This window comes from Chlorocebus sabaeus, chromosome 17 (assembly GCF_047675955.1).
Source record: "Chlorocebus sabaeus isolate Y175 chromosome 17, mChlSab1.0.hap1, whole genome shotgun sequence".
In the NCBI taxonomy this organism is placed as follows: Eukaryota; Metazoa; Chordata; class Mammalia; order Primates; family Cercopithecidae; genus Chlorocebus; species Chlorocebus sabaeus.
The window spans coordinates 43,280,685-43,302,959 of NC_132920.1; the positions used below are offsets into that span (position 1 = coordinate 43,280,685).

The 22,275-nt window shown below is 50.2% G+C and overlaps 2 protein-coding genes across 6 annotated transcripts; one reads left to right on the forward strand and one right to left on the reverse strand.

Annotated features, from left to right (window-relative positions):
• Positions 1-145: 145 nt before the first annotated feature.
• MRPL2 (mitochondrial ribosomal protein L2) lies at positions 146-5,003 on the reverse strand. Its single transcript, XM_007972513.3, has 7 exons — positions 4,900-5,003; positions 3,663-3,831; positions 2,228-2,366; positions 2,002-2,117; positions 1,818-1,928; positions 1,463-1,536; positions 146-397 (listed from the first exon to the last, which is right to left on the reverse strand). Exons 1-7 carry the CDS (start codon positions 4,993-4,995, stop codon positions 185-187), a joined length of 918 nt encoding a protein of 305 aa, XP_007970704.1. The 5' UTR covers positions 4,996-5,003; the 3' UTR covers positions 146-184.
• Positions 3,828-21,402, forward strand: KLC4 (kinesin light chain 4). 5 transcript variants are annotated; one of them, XM_073005997.1, is made up of 17 exons: positions 3,828-4,885; positions 5,031-5,308; positions 6,918-7,200; positions 8,482-8,712; positions 11,209-11,290; positions 12,206-12,425; positions 12,899-12,986; positions 16,600-16,701; positions 16,941-17,114; positions 17,497-17,596; positions 17,789-17,841; positions 18,074-18,144; positions 18,367-18,475; positions 19,044-19,184; positions 19,443-19,558; positions 20,217-20,280; positions 20,930-21,402. In XM_073005997.1, exons 3-17 carry the CDS (start codon positions 6,943-6,945, stop codon positions 20,978-20,980), a joined length of 1,860 nt encoding a protein of 619 aa, XP_072862098.1. In that variant the 5' UTR covers positions 3,828-4,885; positions 5,031-5,308; positions 6,918-6,942; the 3' UTR covers positions 20,981-21,402. The 5 variants fall into 5 exon arrangements, with proteins under 5 accessions (XP_072862098.1, XP_072862099.1, XP_007970707.1 ...); XM_073005998.1 differs by having other exon boundaries at positions 5,053-5,308; XM_007972516.3 differs by lacking the exon at positions 3,828-4,885 and having other exon boundaries at positions 4,998-5,308.
• The last annotated feature ends 873 nt before the right edge of the window (positions 21,403-22,275 follow it).

Consider the following 22,275-nt stretch of genomic DNA (forward strand, 5'->3'; position numbering starts at 1 on the left):
TTTCCACCCCCCGCTCCATTACCTGTAAGGGAATTGGGGTGGGGACAGACCCAGTGTCCTGTACTTTCTTTTCCTCCCACACTTTTTACTTCTTTTCCCCACGTTCAGTCTGTACCATCCCCTCCCGCAAAACACCAGTAACAGATTACAGGAGGGAGAGGCATTTTATTAGAGTACAGGGATATCAGCTTTGGGCAGCAGCAGAAGGCAGCTTCACGTAACTCTTCATAGGGGGTAGTGGCCGAATCTTTCGGCCAGCCCAGCCCCCCTTGCGGTGCCATCGCCCACTGTTAGGCCTCTTGCCCAGCCAGCGGTTGCGACCTGCCTTGCCAATGACCCGTTTGTTATGATCAACGTTGGATACTCGGCCTACTGTTGCTACGCACGTTTCCAGCACCTGACAGAGAAAACAGATGGAGATTCTATACAATGTGGGGGAAAGAGCTTGACAGTGTTGACAGCAAAACCCTTGGGGGGCTTCTTAGACTCAAGGAGAAGAGAGGAAAAAGGAAAAGCACAAGATGGTTGAAGCTAAGTGAAGGTCCTACAGTAGGAACTAGGTAGTTGAAAACAAAGAGCTGGGCGCAAGGACTCATGCGGGTAATCCCAGCACTTTGGGAGGCCGGGGCTGGAGGATCACTTGAGCTCAGAAGTTCGAGACCAGCCTGGGCAACATAATGAGCCCCCATCTCTATAAAAATAAAAAATATTAGCCAGGGCCAGGTGCAGTGGGTCACACCTGTAATTCCAGCACTTCGGGAGCCTAGGCAGACAGATCGCTTGAGCTCAGGAGTTTGAGACCAGCCTGGCCAACATGGTGATACCTTGCCTCTACAAAAATACGAAAATTAGCCTGGTAGAGTGGCATGCACCTGTAGTCCCAGCTACTTGGGGGGCTGAGGCAGAATTGCTTGAACCCAGGAGTTTGAGGCTGCAGTGAGCTGACTGTGCCACTGCACTCAAGCAATAGAGACCCTGTCTCAAAAAAAATTAGGGTCGGGCGTGGTGGCTCACTCCTGTAATCTCAGCACTTTGGGAGGCCAAGGCAGGCGGATTACGAGGTAAGGAGTTTGAGACCAGCCTGGCCAACATGGTGAAACCCAATCTCTACTAAAACACAAAAATTAGCCAGCTGTGGTGGTGCATGCCTGCAATCCCAGCTACTCAGGAGGCTGAGGCAGGAGAACTGCTAGAACCTGGGAGATGGAGGTTGCAGTAAGCCAAGATAGTGCCACTGCACTCCAGCCTGGGTGACAGAGCAAGACTCTGTCTCGAAAAAAAAAAATTAATTATGGTGCCAATCCGACAAAGCACACCTAAGTCATGTGACAGAAAAGGACAGCCTCAGCTCAAGGCAGTTCCTTGCATCATAAAACACCTGGGACCTACCTACCCCAGACAGGAAAGTTATATTCCAAAAATTCCTCCTTTGCTGACCCCTCCCAGCCATACCCATACACACCTGCATCTGCCTCTTAGACGGCAGCTGGATAATGGCTGTGCCATTCACCTTCCGCAGTAGCACACCACACGTCCCTGGGGAAAGAAGCTGATTTGCCACCCTCCACAAAACGGGGGGGTGCAGAGGAATTTACACAGGGGCCACACCCCACATGCTGCCCTTGCTTTGCTCTTTAGGAGCAGATACACAAAGAAGGATGCATGCTACATTTTAGGTCAAAACACATGCATATCTTCATCCTCATGTTTCTTGTTTTTTCCTTAATTTTCTCTGCCAGTACCAGATGTGGAACCATGGGTTCAGACTCTCCTTGCCTTTCCAAACTATAGAACCCAGGCAACTCCTTTCCCCATACCTGCAGCTCGGATATATTGGGCACCCCGGCCTGGCTCACTTTCCACGTTGTTGATGAGGGTCCCCACAGGCAGAGCCCCAAGAGGATGTGCATCCCCTTCCCGAGCAGCAACTAAAAGACAGGATTTCATTAGCTCTAGAACCTTTGCCGCCTCCAGCCCACACATCTGGTAGCCATCTCTCACCTGCCATTCTGCCTATGTGGTTAGAGTTCAAGACTGTATCTCCAGCCTGCATGTTTTCTGTGGCGATGATCCAGCGTTTCCGGCTGCCCCCAGCAAGCAGAGCTATGTCTGCTGACCTGATCAGGGTGAGGGACAGGTAAGCAGACCATCTAGGCAGCCCCACATCTCCTGAGAAGCTATGCAGATATTCAGACCATTCTATCATCATCCCACATCCCAAACTTGCCTACAGGGATCATAGCGGACTTGGATAACCTTCTCCTCAAAGGGTCCTGACTTGGTCTCCTCAGGCCGGAAACGCAGAAAATCAATCATGCGATAACGTTGCTTGTGGCCCCCACCAATACCATGCACCCGGATTCGGCCTGTGGTTTAGGACAGTTGGGGGATATGATTCAGGTGAGAGTAGTTCAGTTTCCAGCACTGGGACCCGGCCCATTCTCTGCCAGAGAGCACTGCTTACAGAGAATGATCAAAATTTGCACAGTACACTGGAGTAAGGAGGGTCAACACCAACATGAAGCTAAGTGAAAAAACATTACTGAAATTGTATAAAACTTCCAGATAAAATATTTTCAAATTACTGAAATCAGTAAGCTTACTGAGAGTCATGTAAATCATACTCAAATAATTTCAACTGTTATTTTTTGTGCATGTGACAGGGTATCACTCTGTTGCCCAAGTTGGATCCTGACCTCAAGTGATCCTCCCGCCTTGGCCTTCTAAAGTGTTGGGATTAAAGGCAGGAGCAACCACACCCAGCCTGTTATAAATATACACATTTTTTGAGACGAGTCTTGCTCTGTTACCCAGGCTGGAATACAATGGCGTGATCTCGGCTCACTGCAACCTCCACCTCCTGGGTTCAAGTGATTCTCCTGCCTCAGCCTCCTGAGTAGCTGGGATTACAGGTGCCTGCCACTACGCCTGGTTAATCTTTTTTTTTTTTTTTTTTTTTCAGTCAGAGTCTTGCCCTGCTGCCCAGGCTAGAGTGCAATGGCGCGATCCTGGCTCACTGCAGGCTCCACCTCCCAGGCTCAAGTGATTCTCATGCCTCAGCTTCCTAAGTAGCTGGGATTACAGGACTGCACCACTACACCTGGCTAATTTTTATATTTTTAGTAGATATGGGGTTTCACCATGTTGGTCGGGCTGGTCTTGAATTCCTGGCCTCAAGTGATCTGCCTGCCTTGGACTCTCAAAGTGTTGGGATTATAGGTGTGAGCCACTGCACCTGGCCAATTTTTATAGTTTTAGTAGAGACGAGGTTTTGCCATGTTGGCCAGCCTGGTCTCAAACTTGTGATCTCAGGTGATCTGCCCACCTCAGCTTCCCTAAGTGCTGGGATTACAGGCATGAGCAACCTTACCCAGTCTGTTATAAATTTTTGAAGGGTGTGAAGGAAAATGTCATGGCACATCCTGTGTATGGCCCATTTTCTTCAATTACCCAAATTATCTTCAGAAGTACAGACCAATTACCTTTTGCTTTGTATTCTACTCTCTGGTTCCTGTGCACATACTACATGCAAAAGGAGCCAAATAAGTGCTTTTTAATTACATTCCTCTGCCTTACAAGGTACAAGTGTGTCAATATACAGATCTAGGGTCTTAACATGTTTTTCCCTTTGATTGCTTAAATCCCCTTGTCCTTGCTCCCACCTGTGTGGTCTCGGCCCCCAGACTTCCTCATCTTCACCGGTGCAATGGTGTACTTGGTACGACTCTTCCAGGACACAAAGTTGGCATTAAGGGCCACAGAAGTAAGGACTGGGCGGCAGGGGAGCAACATCAAGGCAGAGGGCTGTTGGAGGAGGGCATTGTTCATCATCTGAGGATAAAAAGACATCTCTTTCATTTGAAAGCTAATTGAAGGCAAAGCATCAGAGAACCAAGTCAGAGGGCACTGATCAATTTTAGCTTGCAGCCCACTTCCTCCTGGATGTATCCCAAACCAGCTATCCAAAAACTCCACCCTTCACAGCTTGCCCAATAATGTTCTCCCCATGATCATCTCCTTCCAAATTTGGCCCAGAACTCTCCATCTCCAGGAATCTGTTTTTACCTAAACAATTCCCTTCTCCATAGCTGGTAACTTCCATACATCCATGTATCACCATCAGTGCCAATTCCTTTTGCCCTCTGCATTATGTTGCTGGGAATTATTCACATACGAATGGAGGGGAGGGGTCATTTCACTCTTGTTCCTTGCTGTATTCCCAGCATTTCAGAGTAGGTTGATTTGGATTTGAATTTTAAACATGCATCTGTCAAACTCTACCATAAGCAGCTTGAGAGCTCCAGAGGAGCAAGACTTACTTCTCTTTTGCGTGACTCACCAGTCACCCACCCACTAGGACCTCAGGATACCTTCCCCTGAGGCCACTGTTCTTTGTATCTTGCCCTGCATTCTCTAATATCAGCAGTAACTCATCCTTGTAGGTATCATATCATAATGGTTAAGAGCACTGGCTCTGAAAGACAGACTGCTTAGCTCTGATAGTTGTGTGCATGACCTTGGACTCCTTATCATTTTCCTCATCTATAAAATGGGAATAGTAACTGCCTTATAGAGTATTTAAAAGGAGTTCATTTATTTGAAACGTCTATTACCTATACCTGGCTTATCAGAGGCACTCGATAAACGTTAGTTATTACCGAAACCTGTACAACCGGTGATCTGTAAAGCACTTTCACCTTAAGTATCTCGTCTGAAGAATTTCGCCCTATGAGATAGCAACACTTGTGGAGGAAAAAGCTGAGGCTGAGTGTGCCTTATCCATGGTCATGGACCTGCGTGACTCCTGACCAGACTTGCAACCCCCGCCTCGCATCCCCGCAGACCCCATCTCCGGTAGCCCGAATGGAAGCAGCCTTCTTCCCGGGTAAGATGGATTACCTGGGCGGCGGGGAACAGACTCGGGGCAGGGGCGGCGACGGTCGGGGGCGCCAGGCTCAGAGAGCGCAGAGCGCGGGTCAGTGCCCACAGGGCCATCCGGCTATCCAGGGCTCAGCACGCCACCCTTTTAGCCAAGCTGCTCGGCGCTTCTAGATGACGTTGACTGTCCGGCGCCGTCGCTCCGCAAAACGTAAACGGAGGCGGGCAGAAAACTGGAGCCCAAGCAGGATACACACCTCCTTTCCTACCTGAACGCGGTGAGAGCCAATCCGCGGGCAGCTCTAATGTCCCGTGACTAGGAAACAGGCCCCGCCCCCAGACCCGTCAAAACAATTGCCTCGAGCGGCAGCCATCATGGATTTAAAGGGGCAGTACCGGCAAGAGCGGCAGCCAGACCGGCAGATTGCAGGTGAGTCTTTGAGGGTACCTCTGAGGCTGAAGGTTAAGGTCTTTGCCATCTCTTATTCTCGCACTCCCAGAAAGATAAACAAACCCCCTCCAACCGACCTTACAAAACTCCAGGCTCAAAAACTCCGCCCTTCGCGATTCTTCCCCGCCCCTCGGCGTCCAGACAGACAGATAGCCGGCCTGCCCCGCCCCCTGCGCCACCAACTGATTCAGTGACCTCGGGGTCGTTAGGCCTCCAGGTCCTCGCTGGAGCTGCGGACCTCGGTCGTCCATCCACACCTCCCCCCTACCGCCCCCGCCCATCTCATTCTCCCAACCCTGGGCCCCAGGGCAGGTCGACAGCCCGAGGCACTCCTCTACTGCGTTTCCAGGCCCGGGAGACCCTCCTTGCGACCCGGCAGCCGTTCAGCAGACCTCCCATTCTTCCCTGCATCATCGGGCATTAGGGGGCACCCTACGGTGATACCTCTCAGAGCCTATTTGTAGGTGACCGTGACAGAGACAAAGCCATTGAAGTGACTGGGTGTGGAGTGACCAGGTGTTCCTCCTTCCCCTTTCCCAGACATGCCTCTTGCTGTAGGTCTCTGATTAAGTCTCTCTCTCTCATATTCCTGGGAGACAGTAGCTCCCCAGGCCTGCGATGAGAGAGGCTGGCTTGGGGAAGGAGAAGGGAATTGGGCGTCTTTAAAGACCTGTAGGCAGAGGGAGTGAGGGAGGGAGGCTGTTTGTCCTGGGTGGGGCTCTGTGCCAGGTCCTCTGGGTAGCTGTGAAGTGGTGAGGGAAGGGGTGGGAACGCTGGACTTCTGGACTTTGGGCAGGGCAGATTGTTCTGATTCTCTGGCTGCTGAACAGTTTCTTCCGGGCTCCGGCCTGAGTGCCACAGCCAGGGCCTCTGCTCTGTACACAGGTAAGAAGACTTCAAAGATGAGAAACAAGACCCTTCTGAGGAAGTGGGAACACAGTCTGGGTCCTGGGGGGTGGGAAGTATGGGTTGAAGGTAAGTAGGAAAAGATGTAGGACTGACCAGGTTTGGAGATGCTGGGCTTAGTTCTGCAGGTGATGCAGCCTGAAGACCTTGAGCTTTCTGGGACCCTCTAATGTGGATCCTGCAAGGAAGGCTCCTGTTTTCTTCTTTTCCCTTTCTTCCCTGATTTAACTTTGCAGAGATTCCTTCTCTTTTTTCTAGATCCTTGCATTATTTTCTGCATAATCCCACTTTAGCCCTGTGCCCTTTGAAGCTCTCCCTCAGATCCTCTGTGATCTCCATAGTGCTGTCTCTCATCACTGGATAACTTTTCCTAACTGAGGCTCTAACTGCTTTTCTGTTCTCTTCCTAAGTCCTGAATCCTTCTGCTAGTTCTAAGCACCTTTGCTCCTACTATAGTCTTTCTTTATTTAAGTCAATTCATCTCCCTCTCACTTTGCCCACAACCTTAACTTTGAGTTTAGTGATCTGGGCTCCCTACCTGCTGGTCACTCACTCTCTCCAAGTAAGCCACAGGGTCACTCTTTCTTTTGTCCCTTCACTTGGATTCCCACCACCCTCTGAGAAAGTTCTCAGCTTCTGTGTCTCATCTTTACGCCAGCCGAACTATGTTGTTTCTCTCTAGACCGGGCAAGGTCCCCCAGGCCAGGATGTCAGGCCTGGTGTTGGGGCAGCGGGATGAGCCTGCAGGCCACCGGCTCAGCCAAGAGGAGATCCTGGGGAGCACACGGCTGGTCAGCCAAGGGCTAGAGGCCCTGCACAGTGAACACCAGGCCGTGCTGCAAAGCCTGTCCCAGACCATTGAGTGTCTGCAGCAGGGAGGCCATGAGGAAGGGCTGGTGCATGAGAAGGCCCGGCAACTTCGCCGTTCTATGGAAAACATTGAGCTCGGGCTGAGTGAGGCCCAGGTGAGAGGGCAAAGATGGTGCCAAGTGGTCCAGGGTGGATGGAGGAGCAGGTACCTGATTGAAGGTTTGGGGTTGCTTGGGATCACCTCACTCTAGACGTTTGCATCCATTCATTAAATATGTATTAAGTCACTACTGTGTGCCAGAATGCTTTTGGTCACTGAAGAAATACATCATTGAACAAAATTGTAAAAATCTTTGCCATCTTGGAGCTTACCTTCTAGCTGGGGAAGACAGACAATACCTAAATAAATAATGATTTGGTATGCCAGAATGATAATTGCTAAGGATAAAAGGACCAAAATAAAGCAGGGAAGGAAACTAGGGACTGTGGAGAGAGGGTATAATTTTAGATAGGGTGGTCAAAAAAGGTCACCCTTTTTTGAAAAGGTGACATTTTGGCAAAGATGTGAAGGCGAGGGGAATGAGTCATGTCTATTAAACAGGGGAAGGGCGTCCTAACCAGAGAGAGCAGCAAGTGCAGAGACTCTGAACGGAAGTCTGCCTGGTGAGGTCAGTGAACAGCAAGGGGCCAGTATGGCTGCAGTAGAGTGAATGAGGGGAGGGAGATGGATCAAGTGGAACTTGTAGGCCATCCCGAGGACTTTTATTTTACTTTTTTTTTTTGAGATGGAGTCTTGCACTGTTGCCCAGGCTGGAATGTAGTGGCACCATCCTGGCTCACTGCAACCTCTGTCTGCCAGGTTCAAGCGATTCTCCTGCCTCAGCCTCCTGAGTAGCTGGGACTACAGGCGCGCACCACCACACCTGGCTAATTTTTGTATTTTTAGTAGAGATGGTGTTTCACCATGTTGGCCAGGCTGGTTTTGAACTCCTGACCTCATGATCCACCCGCCTTGGCCTCCCAAAATGCTGGGATTACAGACGTGAGCCACTGTGCCTGACCCTGATTTTACTTTGAGTGAGATGGAAACTATTGGAATGTTTTTAGAAGAGGAGTGATGTGGTCTAACTTGGCATCATCTGGTTGCTGGGTTATGAATAGACAGTAGGAGAACAAGGGCAGCAACAAGGAGGCCAGTGAGGAAGTTATTGTAGTAATTTGGGTAGGAATTGATAGTGGCTTGGCCCAGGGTGACGGCAGTGGAGGTGGTGGGAAATTGGATTCAGGGTGTTTTGAAGGTAGTGCCACTGCTACACCCCCACCTTCTGGCACCTTTGTGCCCCTGCCAGTCTTGCTACGTCCCAGTAGGCTCCCCTTCCACCTGTTCCTGAATACTCCCACCCAGAATCTGGAGCTCAGGGGATATGCCCATCTAGGTGATGCTGGCTCTAGCCAGCCACCTGAGCACAGTGGAGTCAGAGAAACAGAAGCTGCGGGCTCAGGTGCGGCGGCTATGCCAGGAGAACCAGTGGCTGCGGGACGAGCTGGCTGGCACCCAGCAGCGGCTACAGCGCAGTGAACAGGCTGTGGCTCAGCTGGAGGAGGAAAAGAAGCACCTGGAGTTCCTGGGGCAGCTGCGACAGTATGATGAGGATGGACACACCACGGTGAGTGTACGCAGGCGAGACTGGCTAAGGGGTGGGCAGCCAGGAGTTACCACAGACATGGGGGAAATTGCCCCATCATCCTCAGGGTCCATCAGCTCTACCCAAACTACTCTTACCTGAAAGAATTCCTTTTTCAGCCCTGACACCAACTCCAGGTGACAGCAAGGGGAAAAACTATATTCAGCTAATTCAGTCAACATGTAATGAGATGCCTCCTATGTACCAGGCATTGTGCACTGCACTGGTGAGTGGGGCACACAGAGTTCCTGCTCTCACAATTACAAGCTTGTGAGGGAAATAGACAAGCACCTGGACAATTCCAATCCAGAATCCTGCATGCTACAATTAGGGAAAGCATAGCCCAGTTGAGCATGACCCTCCTAAAATTTGCTTTCAAAATGTGTGAATTTTTTTTTTTTTTTTTTTGAGACGGAGTTTCATACTTGTTGCCTAGGCTGGAGTGCAATGGTGCAATCTTGGGTCATGGCAGCCGCTGCCTCTCAGGTGCAAGCAATTCTCCTGCCTCAGCCTCCCGAGCAGCTGGAATTGCAGGCGCCTGCCACCACACCTGGCTAATTTTTGTAGTTTTACTAGAGATGGGGTTTCACCATGTTGGCCAGGCTGGTTTTAAACTCCTGACCTCAGGTTATCTGCCCGCCTGGGCCTCCCAAAGTGCTGGGATTACAGGTGTGAGCTACCATGCCTGACCCAAAATCTGTGATATTTAACCCTCATTCAACAGAGTGCAGTGATGCCATCTCAGCTCACTGCAACCTCCGCCTCTGGCGTTCAAGCAATTCTCGTGCCTTAGCCAGCCAAGCAGCTAGGATTACAGGCATCTGCCACCACACCCAGCTAATTTTTGTATTTTTAGTAGAGACGGAGAGTTTTGCCATGTTGGCCAGGCTGGTCTCAAACTCCTAGCCTCAAGTGATCTGCCTGCCTCAGCCTCCCAAAATGCTGGGATTATAGGTGTGAGTCACCGTGCCTGGCTGAGAGTGTGTTTTCTTCAGATGTATCTGTAGGGAACAAGTCTTATCCATGAAAACACGTATATGACAAAATACAAAGCAGCAAGTGCTCAGTGCTGGATGAGTGGTTCAGTCAGTGTGGGAAGAATTTCACAGAGATATGTCTCTGAGAGCTGGAATGGTCTAAGAAGAATTCATGGAGAAAGCAGGGAGCCTGGGCAACATAGTAAGACCCCGTCTCCACAAAAATTAAAAAAATTAGCCTGATGTGGTTGTGTGCACCTGTAGCCTCAGCTATTCGGGAGGCTGAGGTGGGAGGATCGCTTGAGCCCAGGAAGTAGAAGCTGCAGTGAGCTGTGATTGTACCACTGCATTCTAGCCTGGGCTGTTGCCAGACCAGAGACTCTGTCTCAAAAAACCAGCAAAAAAATCGAGGAAGCAGGGTACAGGGATGGGTAGGATATAGGTTGGATTTCCCATTTCAGTGGGTTAGGATCCATCCCATTTGAGATGGATTTTGCAATTTCATGATGAGGAAGAGGAAGGAGCTTTTTAGACTGGAGTGCAGGGTGTCATGGATAAGGCTTACAGCCTGGAAAAGCTGGTCTCTCTCAGGGAAAGTGAGTAGATGGATTGCACAGGACACATTGGTGAAGCTGGGTAGGAAGGTTGGTGTTTGGATGAGGCTGCAGTTCCTGATGGGGAAAAGCAGATTTTCCTAGTGCAGAATAGGTTAGACGGTGAGGGAGGGTTATGCAGTAAGTCCAGAATGAGCTGTGCAGATGATGGGCACCAGGCTGAGCTAGACACTTTTTGGGTACCTGTCAATAAGATCGGACATACTCCCTTCCCTCAGGAGAGACAGGACAGACATATAATCAACATAAACACACAGAGATCAGCATAGGTCCATAATTACAAGAGTTAAGGAGAGATTGAGGGTGGTTAGAAAGGAAACTTTTTTAAATCTTTTTTTTTCTTTCTTTTTTTTTGTTTTGAGACGGAGTTTTGCTCTTGTTGCCCAGGCTGGAGTGCAATGGTGCAATCTCGGCTCACCGCAACCTCTGCCTCCTAGGTTCAAGCGATTCTCCTGCCTCAGCCTCACGAGTAGCTGGGATTACAGACATGCGCTACCACGCCCGGCTAATTTTGTATTTTTAGTAGAGATGGGGTTTCTCCATGTTGGTCAGGATGGTCTTGAACTCCTGACCTCAGGTGATCCGCCCACCTCGGCCTCCCAAAGTGCTGGAATTACAGGCGTTAGCCACAACACCCGGCCAGGAAGGAAATTTTCTGTATGAGAAGGAGGGGGAAGTTTTCAGATTGTGTCCAAAGCATCTCTGGCTGTTACAAACCAGAGGCCTGGGCTTGGCTGGGCCAGTTGCTAGCCTTTCCAGGGGCAGAGACAGGAACAACAGTCTTCTCCTATGCCCCATCTGTCTGTGATTTCATGGCTTAGAGGGGTCACTGAGGAGGCTACTAGGTAGGGATATCTTGGCCCTTAATGTTGCTGCTTCCCTTCCAGGAGGAGAAAGAAGGCGATGCCACCAAGGATTCCCTGGATGACCTCTTCCCTAATGAGGAAGAAGAGGACCCCAGCAATGGCTGTGAGTCTGCCTCTGGAATGGGATGGTGAAAAGGGGCAGCAGGAGGCTGGCCCTAGCTGTGGCCCACCCTGTACACAGGACACTCACCATCTGGAAATAGGTTATCCACTTTTTCTGGAGACAGGGCAGGGGCTGGGCTAGTACTTCGATTTCCTCAGCCTCCCCACTGAACAAACATGTGTTAAACACTGAGTATGTGCCAGGTACTGTGCTAGGCACTAGGAGTACTGAGATGGAAATGGCATAGGTCTCACCAGTAAGGAGTTCACAGTCTAGTGGGAGAATAAACCTGAGATGGGGAGACTATGAGCCCCTCAAGGGAAAGAACTAGTTTTTTTTTTTTTTTTTTTTTTTGAGACAGAGTCTCAATCTGTCTCCCAGGCTGGAGTGCAGTGGGCCAATCTCGGCTCACTACAACCTCTGCCTCCTGGATTCAAGTGATTCTCCTGCCTCAGCCTCGCGAGTAGCTGAAACTACAGGCGTCCACCACCACACCCGGCTAATTTTTGTATTTTTAGTAGAGACAGGGTTTCACTGTATTGGCCAGGCTGGTCTCGAACTCCTGACCTCATGATCCACCTGCCTCGGCCTCCCAAAGTGCTGGGATTATAAGCGTGAGCCACTGCACCTGGCCAGAACCAGGTCTTTCTTACCTGTGTACTCCTGGGACATCCCTTGGTTCATATTTATTAAATAAATGTTTGTTGAATGAATGAATTACTGGGTGAATAACTGAGGTTGTGATGGGCACAGGTCAAGGGAGTGGATAAAAGAATAGTGCTTGAGGCAGGTCTAATATTGAGAGCCCATGTTGGGGCAGGCATAGGTATGGAACAAGACGTGCAATGGGGAGTGGAAGGGCAGACAGCAAAGGAGAGAGGAAGAGTCCTTTGTTTATTTTCTGTGATGGTTTAGTGTCCCGTGGTCAAGGTACTGCAGCAGCTCAGCAGGGTGGATATGAGATCCCAGCAAGGTTGCGGACGTTGCACAACCTGGTGATCCAGTACGCAGCCCAAGGTCGCTATGAGGTGGCCGTGCCACTCTGTAAGCAGGCACTGGAGGACCTGGAGCGCACATCAGGCCGTGGCCACCCTGATGTTGCCACCATGCTCAACATCCTTGCTTTGGTGTATCGGTGAGGACTTCCCTCCTCCAGTGCCCAGATCTTCCCCTACATTCCCACCTTGGCCCTCCCCTGGCTTTCATTTTTCCTCTTTACAGGGTACCTCTCCTGCCTGTTGGGCCTCCCAGATACACCCCACTCGGGTGCTTCTTAATGTGCCAGAACTCTCACTTTTCCCATACCTAAGCATTTGCTCATTCTTTGGGATCACTGTTCCTCTAATCTCTTTTGGGGAGTGCTCTCTCCCTCTCTTCCCCCTGCCCTCTCGCTTCCTATAACTTGTGGCCTCCTCTTGCGATGGCAGTGCCCTGCATTCTGGTATGAGTATGTAAGTGAAGCCCCCTTACTGTCCACACCAGGCTTCCTGTCTCCTTATGGAGGTCCCCAGTCCTTAAATGTACTCAGTCCTCCCAAAGGGAAGGAGGGAAGAAGAAGGCTTGCAGGCAGAGTTCAGGGTAACTCCTGTCATTTTTGTCTTCTTCCAGGGACCAGAATAAGTATAAGGAAGCTGCCCACCTGCTGAATGATGCCCTCAGCATCCGGGAGAGCACCCTGGGCCCTGACCATCCTGCCGTCAGTATTCCTTGCCCTCCCTGCCCCACACTCCACACCCCACACCCCATACCATTGCTGTTTTGGCCTCTCTTAGCTCATCCATCTGCTGCCCTCAGTCCACTCACTAAGGGTGCTGAGAAAGGAGGAGTAAGAAGTCCTTTCTTCCAGGCACTGTCCAGTGATCCTAGTGCTTAATTCTCTGAGACTCAGTGACTCCTTTTTATAACGAGTATTTTGCTTGAACTTAATTCATAGATAAGTCATAGGTAAATCCATATATGATTTCTACAAAAGTTAATATACTACTTTAGTAAATATAAAATAAAAAAAGTAATTTATAAGAACAATATATACAATGTAATATAATAAGATAAAAATACAAAACAACAGTAACTCTATTGAGTACAACTTTGTTAAAAGAAAGCAAAGTGGCCTGGGCGCAGTGGCTCACGCCTGTAATCCCAACACTTTGGGAGGCGGAGGCAGGTAGATCACAGGGTCAGGAGTTTGAGACCTGCCTGACCAACATGGTGAAACCCCGTCTCTACTAAAAGTACAAAAATTAGTCGGGTGTGGTGCCACATGCCTGTAATCACAGCTACTTGGGTGGCTGAGGCAGGAGAATCACCCAGGAGGTGAAGGTTGCAGTGAGCTGAGATCTCGCCATTGCACTCCAGCCTGGGCAACAGGGCGAGACCCCATCTCAAAAAAAAAAAAAAAATTGCAAAGTGGTCTGATATATAATGAATGATTCTGGATTTAGAAGACCAGTAAGCCATTCCATACGAGAAGTACTAGAAAAATAAGACAGCGGCTGGGTTCAGTGGCTCATGTCATGCATGTGATCCCAGCACTTTGGGAGGCCAAGGCAGGAGATCACTTGAGGCCAAGTGTGGGAGACTAACCTGGGCAACATAGCGAGACCCTGTCTCTACAAAAATTTAAAAATTTACTGGGCACAGTGGCGTGCACCTGTAGTCCCAGCTACTTGGGAGTCTAGGGTGGAAGGATGACTTGAGCTCAGGAGTTTGAGGTTACAGTGAGCTATGATCATGCCACTGCACTCCAGTCTGTATAGCAGAGTGAGCACCTGTCTCTTAAAAAAAACACTGAAAATATAGGTGGACACTTTATTAAAGTACAGTATTATAAGAAATCACAAGGGTTGGGCACGGTGGCTCACGCCTGTAATCCCAGCACTTTGGGAGGCCAAGACGGGCGAATCATGAGGTCAGGAGTTCAAGACCATCCTGACATGGTGAAACCCCGTCTCTACTAAAAATACAAAAATTAGCTGGGCGTGGTGGCAGGCGCTTGTAATCCCAGCTACTCGGGAGGCTGAGGCAGGAGAATCTCTTGAAACCAGAAGGCGGAGGTTGTAGTGAGGGGAGATCGAGATTGAGATCGTGCCACTGCACTCCAGCCTGGGCAACAAGAGTGAAACTCTGTCTCAAAAAAAAAAAAAAAAAGAAATGACAGACCAGATTTATTTGTGTGTAAGAGAAAGAGACTGGGCACAGTGGCTCATGCCTATAATTCCAGCACTTCGGGAGGCCAAGGCAGGTGGATCACCTGAGGTCAGGAGTTTCAGACCAGCCTGGCCAACATGGTGAAACCCCATCTCTACTAAAAAAATATATATAAAATTAGCCGGGCATGGTGGCATATGCCTGTAATCCCAACTATTTGGAGGCTGAGGCAGGAGAATCATTTGAATCCGGGGGGTGGAGGTTGCAGTGAGCCAAGATCACACCATTGCACTCCAGCCTGGGCAATACAGCAAGACTCCATCTCAACAAAATAAAAAGCAGCCCAGTGCTGTGGCTCACTCCTGTAATTCCGGCACTTTGGGAGACCAAGGTGGTCGGATCACCTGAGGTCAGGAGTTTGAAACCAGCCTGACCAACAAGGTGAAACCCTTTCTCTACTAATAATACAAAAATTAGCCAGGTATGGCAACATGCACCTGTAGTCCCAGCTACTCGGGAGGCTGAGACAGGAGAATTGCTTGAACCTAGGAGGCTGAGGTTGCAGTGAGCCAAGATCATGCCACTGCACTTCAGCCTGGGTGATGGGGCGAGACTTTCTCTCTAAATAAATAAATAAGTACAAATAAATAAAAGGAAAGAGAGAAACAACCTTAAGTAGGGATATCGGCCGGGCGCAGTGGCTCATGCCTATAATCCCAGCACTTTGGGAGGCCGAGTTGGGCGGATCACAGGGTCAGGAGATCGAGACCATCCTAGCTAACATGGTGAAACCCCGTCTCTACCAAAAATGCAAAAAATTAGCCAGGTGTGGCGGCGTGTGCCTGTAGTCTCAACTACTCGGGAGGCTGAGGCAAGAGCATGGCGTGAACCCGGGAGGCGGAGCTTGCAGTGAACCGAGATTGTACCACTGCACTCCAGCCTGGGCGACAGAGCAAGACTCTGTCTCCAAAAAAAAAAAAAAGAAAGAAAAAAAAAGGTAGGAGTATCACACCAAAGCAAATGATAGAGTTGTCAATGTACAGAAAATGAAAAATGAAAAGTTTTTTTTGTTTTATTTTTTGAGACAGAGTCTCACGGTATCACCCAGCCTAGAGTGCAGTGGTACAATCTCGGTTCACTGCAACCTCTGCCTCCCAGGCTCAAGTGATCCTCCTGCCTTAGCCTCCCAAGTAGCTAGGATTACAGGTGCATGCTACTGTAATTTTTGTATTTTAGTAGAGATGGGTTTTCACCATGTTGGCCAGGCTGCTCGTGAACTCCTGACCTCAAGTGATCCACCTACCTTGGCCTTCCAAAGTGCTGGGATTACAGGTGTGAGCCACCGCACCCAGCTAAAAAGTTATTTATTTTTTGTTGAGATGGAATTTCACTCTTGTTGCCAGGTTAGGGTGCAACATGGCACGATCTTGGCTTACTACAACCTCTACCTCCCGGGTTCAAGCAATTCTCCTGCCTCAGCCTCCCAAGTAGCTGGGATTACAGATATGTGCTACCACGCCTGGCTAATTTTGTATTTTTAGTAGAGACAGGGTTTCTCCATGTTGGTCAGGCTGGTCTTGAACTCCTGACCTCGGGTGATCTGCCCTCCTCGGCCTTCCAAAGTTCTGGGATTATAGGCATGAGCCGCTGCGTCCAGCCAAAAAGTTATTTTTGAACGTGATCTGTGTGAAAATAATTCCCTATTAGGTATGACATATCATAGGCAGGGATGATGTATCTCAGAAATCATCCTCCTATCTTGATATCCCATCAAATATCAATGCTTACATTTAGTGTTTGGATGTCCGGCAGGACATTCAAAAGTTGGCAGAGCTGTCTCACACATGCAGAACATCTATAGCGTTCTTGCCTCCTCAAAGGTAATCATCATGGCAACCAAAAAAAAGGAAAAACAACAACAACAAAAAAACCACCTCCAGAAATTTCTTAAAATCCCCTAGAGGGCGATACTATCCCTTAGCCTCAGAGCCATCCTGTTCAGCAATTTCCCCTCCCTTCAGCCCCTGGCTCCAGGGTAGTAGAGTCTTTGTCTCTTAGAGTTGTGCAGTGATTGTGGGGCCTTGCTGGGAGATGGGGAACCTCAGATTCCCATAGGTCATTTGCAACCCAAATGTCTGATGGGGACCGGCCTGTCTTCATAGGTGGCTGCCACACTCAACAATTTGGCTGTGCTCTATGGCAAAAGGGGCAAATACAAGGAGGCAGAGCCTCTGTGCCAGCGGGCACTGGAGATTCGAGAAAAGGTACCCATGCCCTCTCTCCCTTCTTCCCTTGTTGCTGTGACCCTTCTCTACATGGCTCCTCTGGTCTAACACTCCTCTTTCACTTTTTTTTTTCTCACCCCCATCTCTGCCTTGTTCTCTCTTCCTTCATTTCCATTCCTCTGCTTTCCACATGTGTGTGCCTACATGCAAGCAGACACGTGTGCTTGTGCATACACATGTAATCATAGCCATTTATCCATTCCTTTGTTCCCTTTCAGGTCCTGGGCACTAATCACCCAGATGTGGCAAAGCAGCTGAACAACCTGGCCCTCTTGTGCCAAAACCAGGGCAAGTATGAGGCGGTGGAACGCTACTACCAGCGAGCACTGGCCATCTACGAGGGGCAGCTGGGGCCAGACAACCCTAATGTAGCCCGGACCAAGAACAACCTGGTATGGGAGGAGGGGACAAAGTAGGTGGAATGAACGGGAAGGAGAGGCCACCTGGGTCCTAGAGTTGGGAAGCATCACAATCTGGCACACTGCTCTCATCAAGTTTGTGCCCATTTCTGGGGCTGCCTTTGCGGATGAAGGATCTGCTTCGTTCCGGTTATAGAAGCTCCACAGCTTCTTGAGAGTGGGCTGGGAATACCCTTGACCCTGCACCTGGAGAAGGAGGTGTGAGAAAGATCTCTGGGGAAAGTCACAGAGACACCGAAAAGTGGAACTCCCTGAGCCTGGTGAAGACGTTTTCTGGAAAAAAAGAAAGAAAAAAAAAGAAGACCTTGCCTCCCTCCATGTTTTGTTCCTGTATTTTTGCCTTTCTGTCTTCTAGGCTTCCTGTTACCTGAAACAGGGCAAATATGCTGAGGCTGAGATACTATACAAAGAGATCCTGACCCGTGCCCATGTGCAGGAGTTTGGGTCTGTGGATGGTGAGTGGTGAGGGCTTGGGGAAGGGGCTGTGGGAAAGAAAAGAAATGCAGACCAAAGGTCGGGGGTTAGGCCACAGTGGTTCCCAGGGGGAGCCAGACCCCTTCAGTCCAGCCTGTCAGCCTCTGGGTCCTGGCTCTCCGACACTGTCTAGCTCCGATCTCTAACCTCCCCACCCCGTGTATCACCCCCAGATGACCACAAGCCCATCTGGATGCATGCAGAGGAGCGGGAGGAGATGAGCAAAGTGAGTGGGGGGAAGGGGGGCCAGCCTGGGGAGCTCAAGGCTACCAGGGTCTCTGTCTTACTCCTTCCATTAGCCCAACTCACACTTCCCACCCCAGCACCAGCCCCAGATGCATGGTGTCCTCCCCAGCCCAGCCTGCACCCTAGCCCCATGCCACCGTGCATCCCAGCATCTCTGTATTCTTATCTTTGGCTCTCCCTGCCCTTCTCTCTGGCCTCTCTCTGTCCTGCAGAGCCGGCACCATGAGGGTGGCACACCCTATGCTGAGTATGGAGGCTGGTACAAGGCCTGCAAAGTGAGCAGGTGAGCTGCCAGTGAAAAGCCAGCTTGGCCTCCGATGCCCTCCATCCAGGCTCTTAGCCTCCCAGACCTTTTCCCTTCCTCCCGTAGACTTTCCCTGAGCTTTAGCTCTGTTCCCTCTCCTATTTTCTTATTTTTTTTTTCCCTCTTGTCTTGCTTGGAAGACAAATGTTTTCTTTTCTGAACCCATTTTCTCTTCCTTCTCTGGTCTGTTTCTCACCACAGCCCCACAGTGAACACTACTCTGAGAAACCTGGGAGCTCTGTATAGGCGCCAGGGAAAGCTGGAGGCCGCTGAGACCCTGGAGGAATGTGCCCAGCGGTCCCGGAGACAGGTCAGAAGCCCAGAGGGGAAGGGAGGTCCTTGAGGGAAGGGCCCTGGGGATGAGAGACTGCTGAGGTTTCTTGGGAGTTTCCTAAGAATAAGCGGAAAGGCTGATGAGGCCAGGAAGGAGAGGAAAGTGAGGCAGTGTTGTGATTGTGGCTGTTTTTAAGCATGTTCTTACCCCCTACCTGCACTTTGTGGTCAGGACTCTAATTTCAAGATTCACTAAATGGGGATATGAAGGAGAAACCCTGCCCTTTCATAAGGAGGGGCCTGGGTGGTGTGGGTGAGAGGAGTGAGGTGGGGGAGAGCCTAAGTCAAGAATTTCTCAGATTGTGGGTCTCAATAGTAGGTTGTGAAATCAATTCAGTGTGGGCTATGGGGCTAAAAAGATATACAGATCTATATATAGCAATGCATTGCAAATAGAAAAGGTGAGTATTGTTCCAGTAGGCATATATTGAGACATCACAAGGAAAAATGTTTTCCTTGCAGTGGCTGATGGTGAAAAAAATTTGAAAGCCCCATCCTGAGGAGTTAAGGAGTAGGAAGTCCCAGGTCCTTCCTTTTCCTTCCAGGGCACTGACCCTATCAGTCAGACCAAGGTGGCAGAGCTGCTTGGGGAGAGTGATGGTAGAAGGACGTCCCAGGAGGGCCCTGGGGACAGTGTGAAATTCGAGGGAGGTGAAGATGCTTCTGTGGCTGTGGAATGGTCTGGGGTAAGTCTGATCATTGCCTTTTCATCTCTCCTGCCCACTCCTGCTGGTGGTGGTGAGAGGCTCTTGGCTATGCTGTCCCAGTTTAGGTAGTGTATCCCTTCAGGGGTATCTCTGGGAGCAAGCTTTTGACCGGACTTTTATTTTCAGTCACTGGGCCTTGGTGGTGGGGGATGTGTGCAGAATAAATGCTGGGACTAGACTCAGAAACCCATCTGTGTGGGATCCCTGTAGCTTTCATTGCTCACCCCTTTCTGCCAGGATGGCAGTGGGACCCTGCAGAGGAGTGGCTCTCTGGGCAAGATCCGGGATGTGCTCCGCAGAAGCAGTGAACTCCTGGTGAGGAAGCTCCAGGGGACTGAGCCTCGGCCTTCCAGGTACACATGGAAGTCAAGATATGGTAAAGTGGCTGGGTGCTGTGGCTCAAGCCTGTAATCCCAGCACTTTGGGAGGCCGAGGCGGGTGGATCACCGGAGGTCAGGAGTTCGAGACCAGCCTGGCCAACAAGGTGAAACCTCATCTCTCCTAAAAATACAAAAATTAGCCAGGCGTGCTGGTGGGTGCCTGTGATCTCAGCTACTCGGGAGGCTGAGGCAGAAGAATTGCTGGAACCTGGGAGGTGGAGGTTGCAGTGAGCTGAGATCATGCCATTGTACTCCATCCCAGGCGACAAAAGTGAAACTCTGTCTCAAAAAAAAGAAAAGAAAAAAAAAAGATATGGTAAAGCAGGCAAGTAAAGTAAGCCCTTGCCTCCAACTCCTCTTGGCCCCTGGTCTCTGGAGAGGTATCTTGGAGAGAAACAGGGAGGAAGTCAATGGGACAGCCATGGAGAGAGAGTTTGGATAGAATGGGTGCCCCAACTTGGGGGATGAAGGTAGCTGAGATACTGGTTCCTGATGCAGATAAGAGAAGTTGGGGGAGGGGATAGAGGGGAGGCAGTGATTTGATTTTGTGTGGCAGTGCTCAAGAGGCCACAGCTTTAAGGCCACTCAGGAGGAAGAGAGGAGGCCTCAGTTCTTCCATTTTCCATTGTAGCAGCAACATGAAGCGAGCAGCCTCCTTGAACTATCTGAACCAACCTAGTGCAGCACCCCTCCAGGTGAGAGCAGTGCTTGTGAGCATATTGGTGGGTAATGAAAAAAGAACAGCCAGTGAGCAAGCCCAGTGGAGTAAGGGAAGTGGGGAGACGAGTCATCTGGGATAATGATGAGCCAGGGGATTGCAGTTATTAAGGAATCAGGCAGATAGCTTGTGGTGAGTGATGACCACCAAGGGACAGTTTCAGGCCAGACATAGCAAATAAGTTAATAAGGAGGGAAATAGGAATATTCTTTAAACTGGTACTTTGGAATTATGAATAATTTAAGAATTATTTGGAGATACTCATTTTTTCATCCTGCAGCCACCTTCATAGTAGATGAGAATGGAAAAAGAAAAGTATTAAATAATCCCCATCTGAGAAAACAGTAATGATATTTTAATGGCAAATGACTTCTTATATCAATACACTCAGAGTATATGCCAATATTCATGTGGTTCTTCCAGATAGCGTCTCCACCAGATTGTGGCCTTCTGGAAAACCCTAGCAGAGGCTAAACAAAGTCCCAGGTCCAGAGATAGACTGGTCCAGAGATAGATGTGATCCTAGGTCCAGAGATACACTGTGGCCATGGGATGGATGGACTCCAGGAGACAGTCTTTGGGAGGCTGAGGTCCCTGAGCTGATGGGGTAGTGTTGTCTGTTTCAGGTCTCCCGGGGCCTCAGTGCCAGCACCATGGACCTCTCTTCAAGCAGCTGACATTCAACCCAGTCCCCAGGTCTGCTGGGTCCCCCTACCCCTATAGCCCTCACAGCATTCCCCATTGCTCCTGGCTCTTCCCCACCCCTAGGTGGGACAGTGAAGGGGAGCAGTTTAACCAGAAGATTGCTGCTGCCCTTAGGGTTTCAGCTCCCTCCTCAGGAATCCCTCTTAGGAAGGACCCTCAGGACACCCTCTCCGCACCCTGTGGTCCTCTAGAGTAGCTAGCTCTGAGGCCCCCAAGGTGGGTACAAAGCAGGTATGGCCCTCAGAGATGCAGCCTGCTGCTGGCTTTTCAGTCAGAGGGTTGAGGGCTGGCCAGCCAAGCTGCCTTGCCTTGGCTGCTCTTATTCCCTCCCTCTGCTGTTTCACTTCAGGTCCATGTATTTCACTTTTCTTAAATAAAAGAATCAGGTAACCTTTCTGCGACTTGAGTCCTGATTGAAGAGGGTATGAAGCAGGGCTTATGTTGGGGCCCTTCACAGAGGGTGAGGTGCAGTGATGGATGGGGCAGCAGGAGGAGTGTTGATTCTTGGATCTCTCTTCCCTTCCTCCCCTTGTTTGTATCATCTCCAGCAGGGCCATTAGGAAAGCATCTGGGGGATGGGGAAGAAGGAGGCCCACAACCCAAGGAAAAGGTGCTGTGGACTGGGTTGTCAGGGACATGTGGTGGCCATGTGGCAGGACCCTGGAGTCCTGGCGCCACTTCTTCTGGCTGTGAGGCCCTCTGTGGCTGCCATTCGTTCTCCCAGCTGCTTGGGGGAAGGGAGGACTAAGCAGGCCTGGGGGGCCCTCCGGAGCCAGAGGGGAGACAAGGCACTATCCATCCCCTCTCAGCATATCTTGGAGGCCTGAGCAGCAGCTGGGGCCCATCTTCTAAAGCTTGACTCCTCCTGACCCGCCTCCTACACCCCTTGCTGCTTTCACAACAAAGAAAGAATGTGGGGGTGGTGGCTCGGGGGGTGGGGGGTGCCTGGAACAAGGGTTGTGCTGGGCCTCCCCACAGCTGGAGACTTGGCCATACCCTGACACAGCCCAGACTGCCTGGAGATGGACTTGGGATGAATTTGTCAGTTTAGCAGCCTTCAGCCTGGCTTTCAGAGCCCAGCGTGTTTCTACCTTTGGGTTCAGATTGGTCTAGAGCCAAACCAGACCCCAGTCATGCACCCTTCAGCCCCTCTCCGGGCTACACAGCATCTTCAGGTTACTCTGCTGGGGGACATTAAGGACACCGTGCTGTTCTGGGTCTGCCTGTAAGATTTTGGGTTGCTGAAGAGTGGGTGGGGCCCACCTCT

Excerpts from the sequence above, each read along its gene's own strand:
- MRPL2 (XM_007972513.3), bottom strand. The coding sequence starts at position 4,995 with ATGGCCCTGTGGGCACTGACCCGCGCTCTGCGCTCTCTGAGCCTGGCG. Across the intron at positions 2,367-3,662 it reads TGGGGGCCGAGACCACACAG|GCCGAATCCGGGTGCATGGT; the intron begins GTGGGAGCAAGG and ends CCTAAACCACAG. Across the intron at positions 1,537-1,817 it reads CCAATATATCCGAGCTGCAG|GGACGTGTGGTGTGCTACTG; the intron begins GTATGGGGAAAG and ends TTCTTTCCCCAG.
- KLC4 (XM_073005996.1), top strand. The coding sequence starts at position 6,901 with ATGTTGTTTCTCTCTAGACCGGGCAAGGTCCCCCAGGCCAGGATGTCA. Across the intron at positions 17,115-17,496 it reads CCCGGACCAAGAACAACCTG|GCTTCCTGTTACCTGAAACA; the intron begins GTATGGGAGGAG and ends TCTGTCTTCTAG. Across the intron at positions 18,476-19,043 it reads CCCAGCGGTCCCGGAGACAG|GGCACTGACCCTATCAGTCA; the intron begins GTCAGAAGCCCA and ends TTTTCCTTCCAG.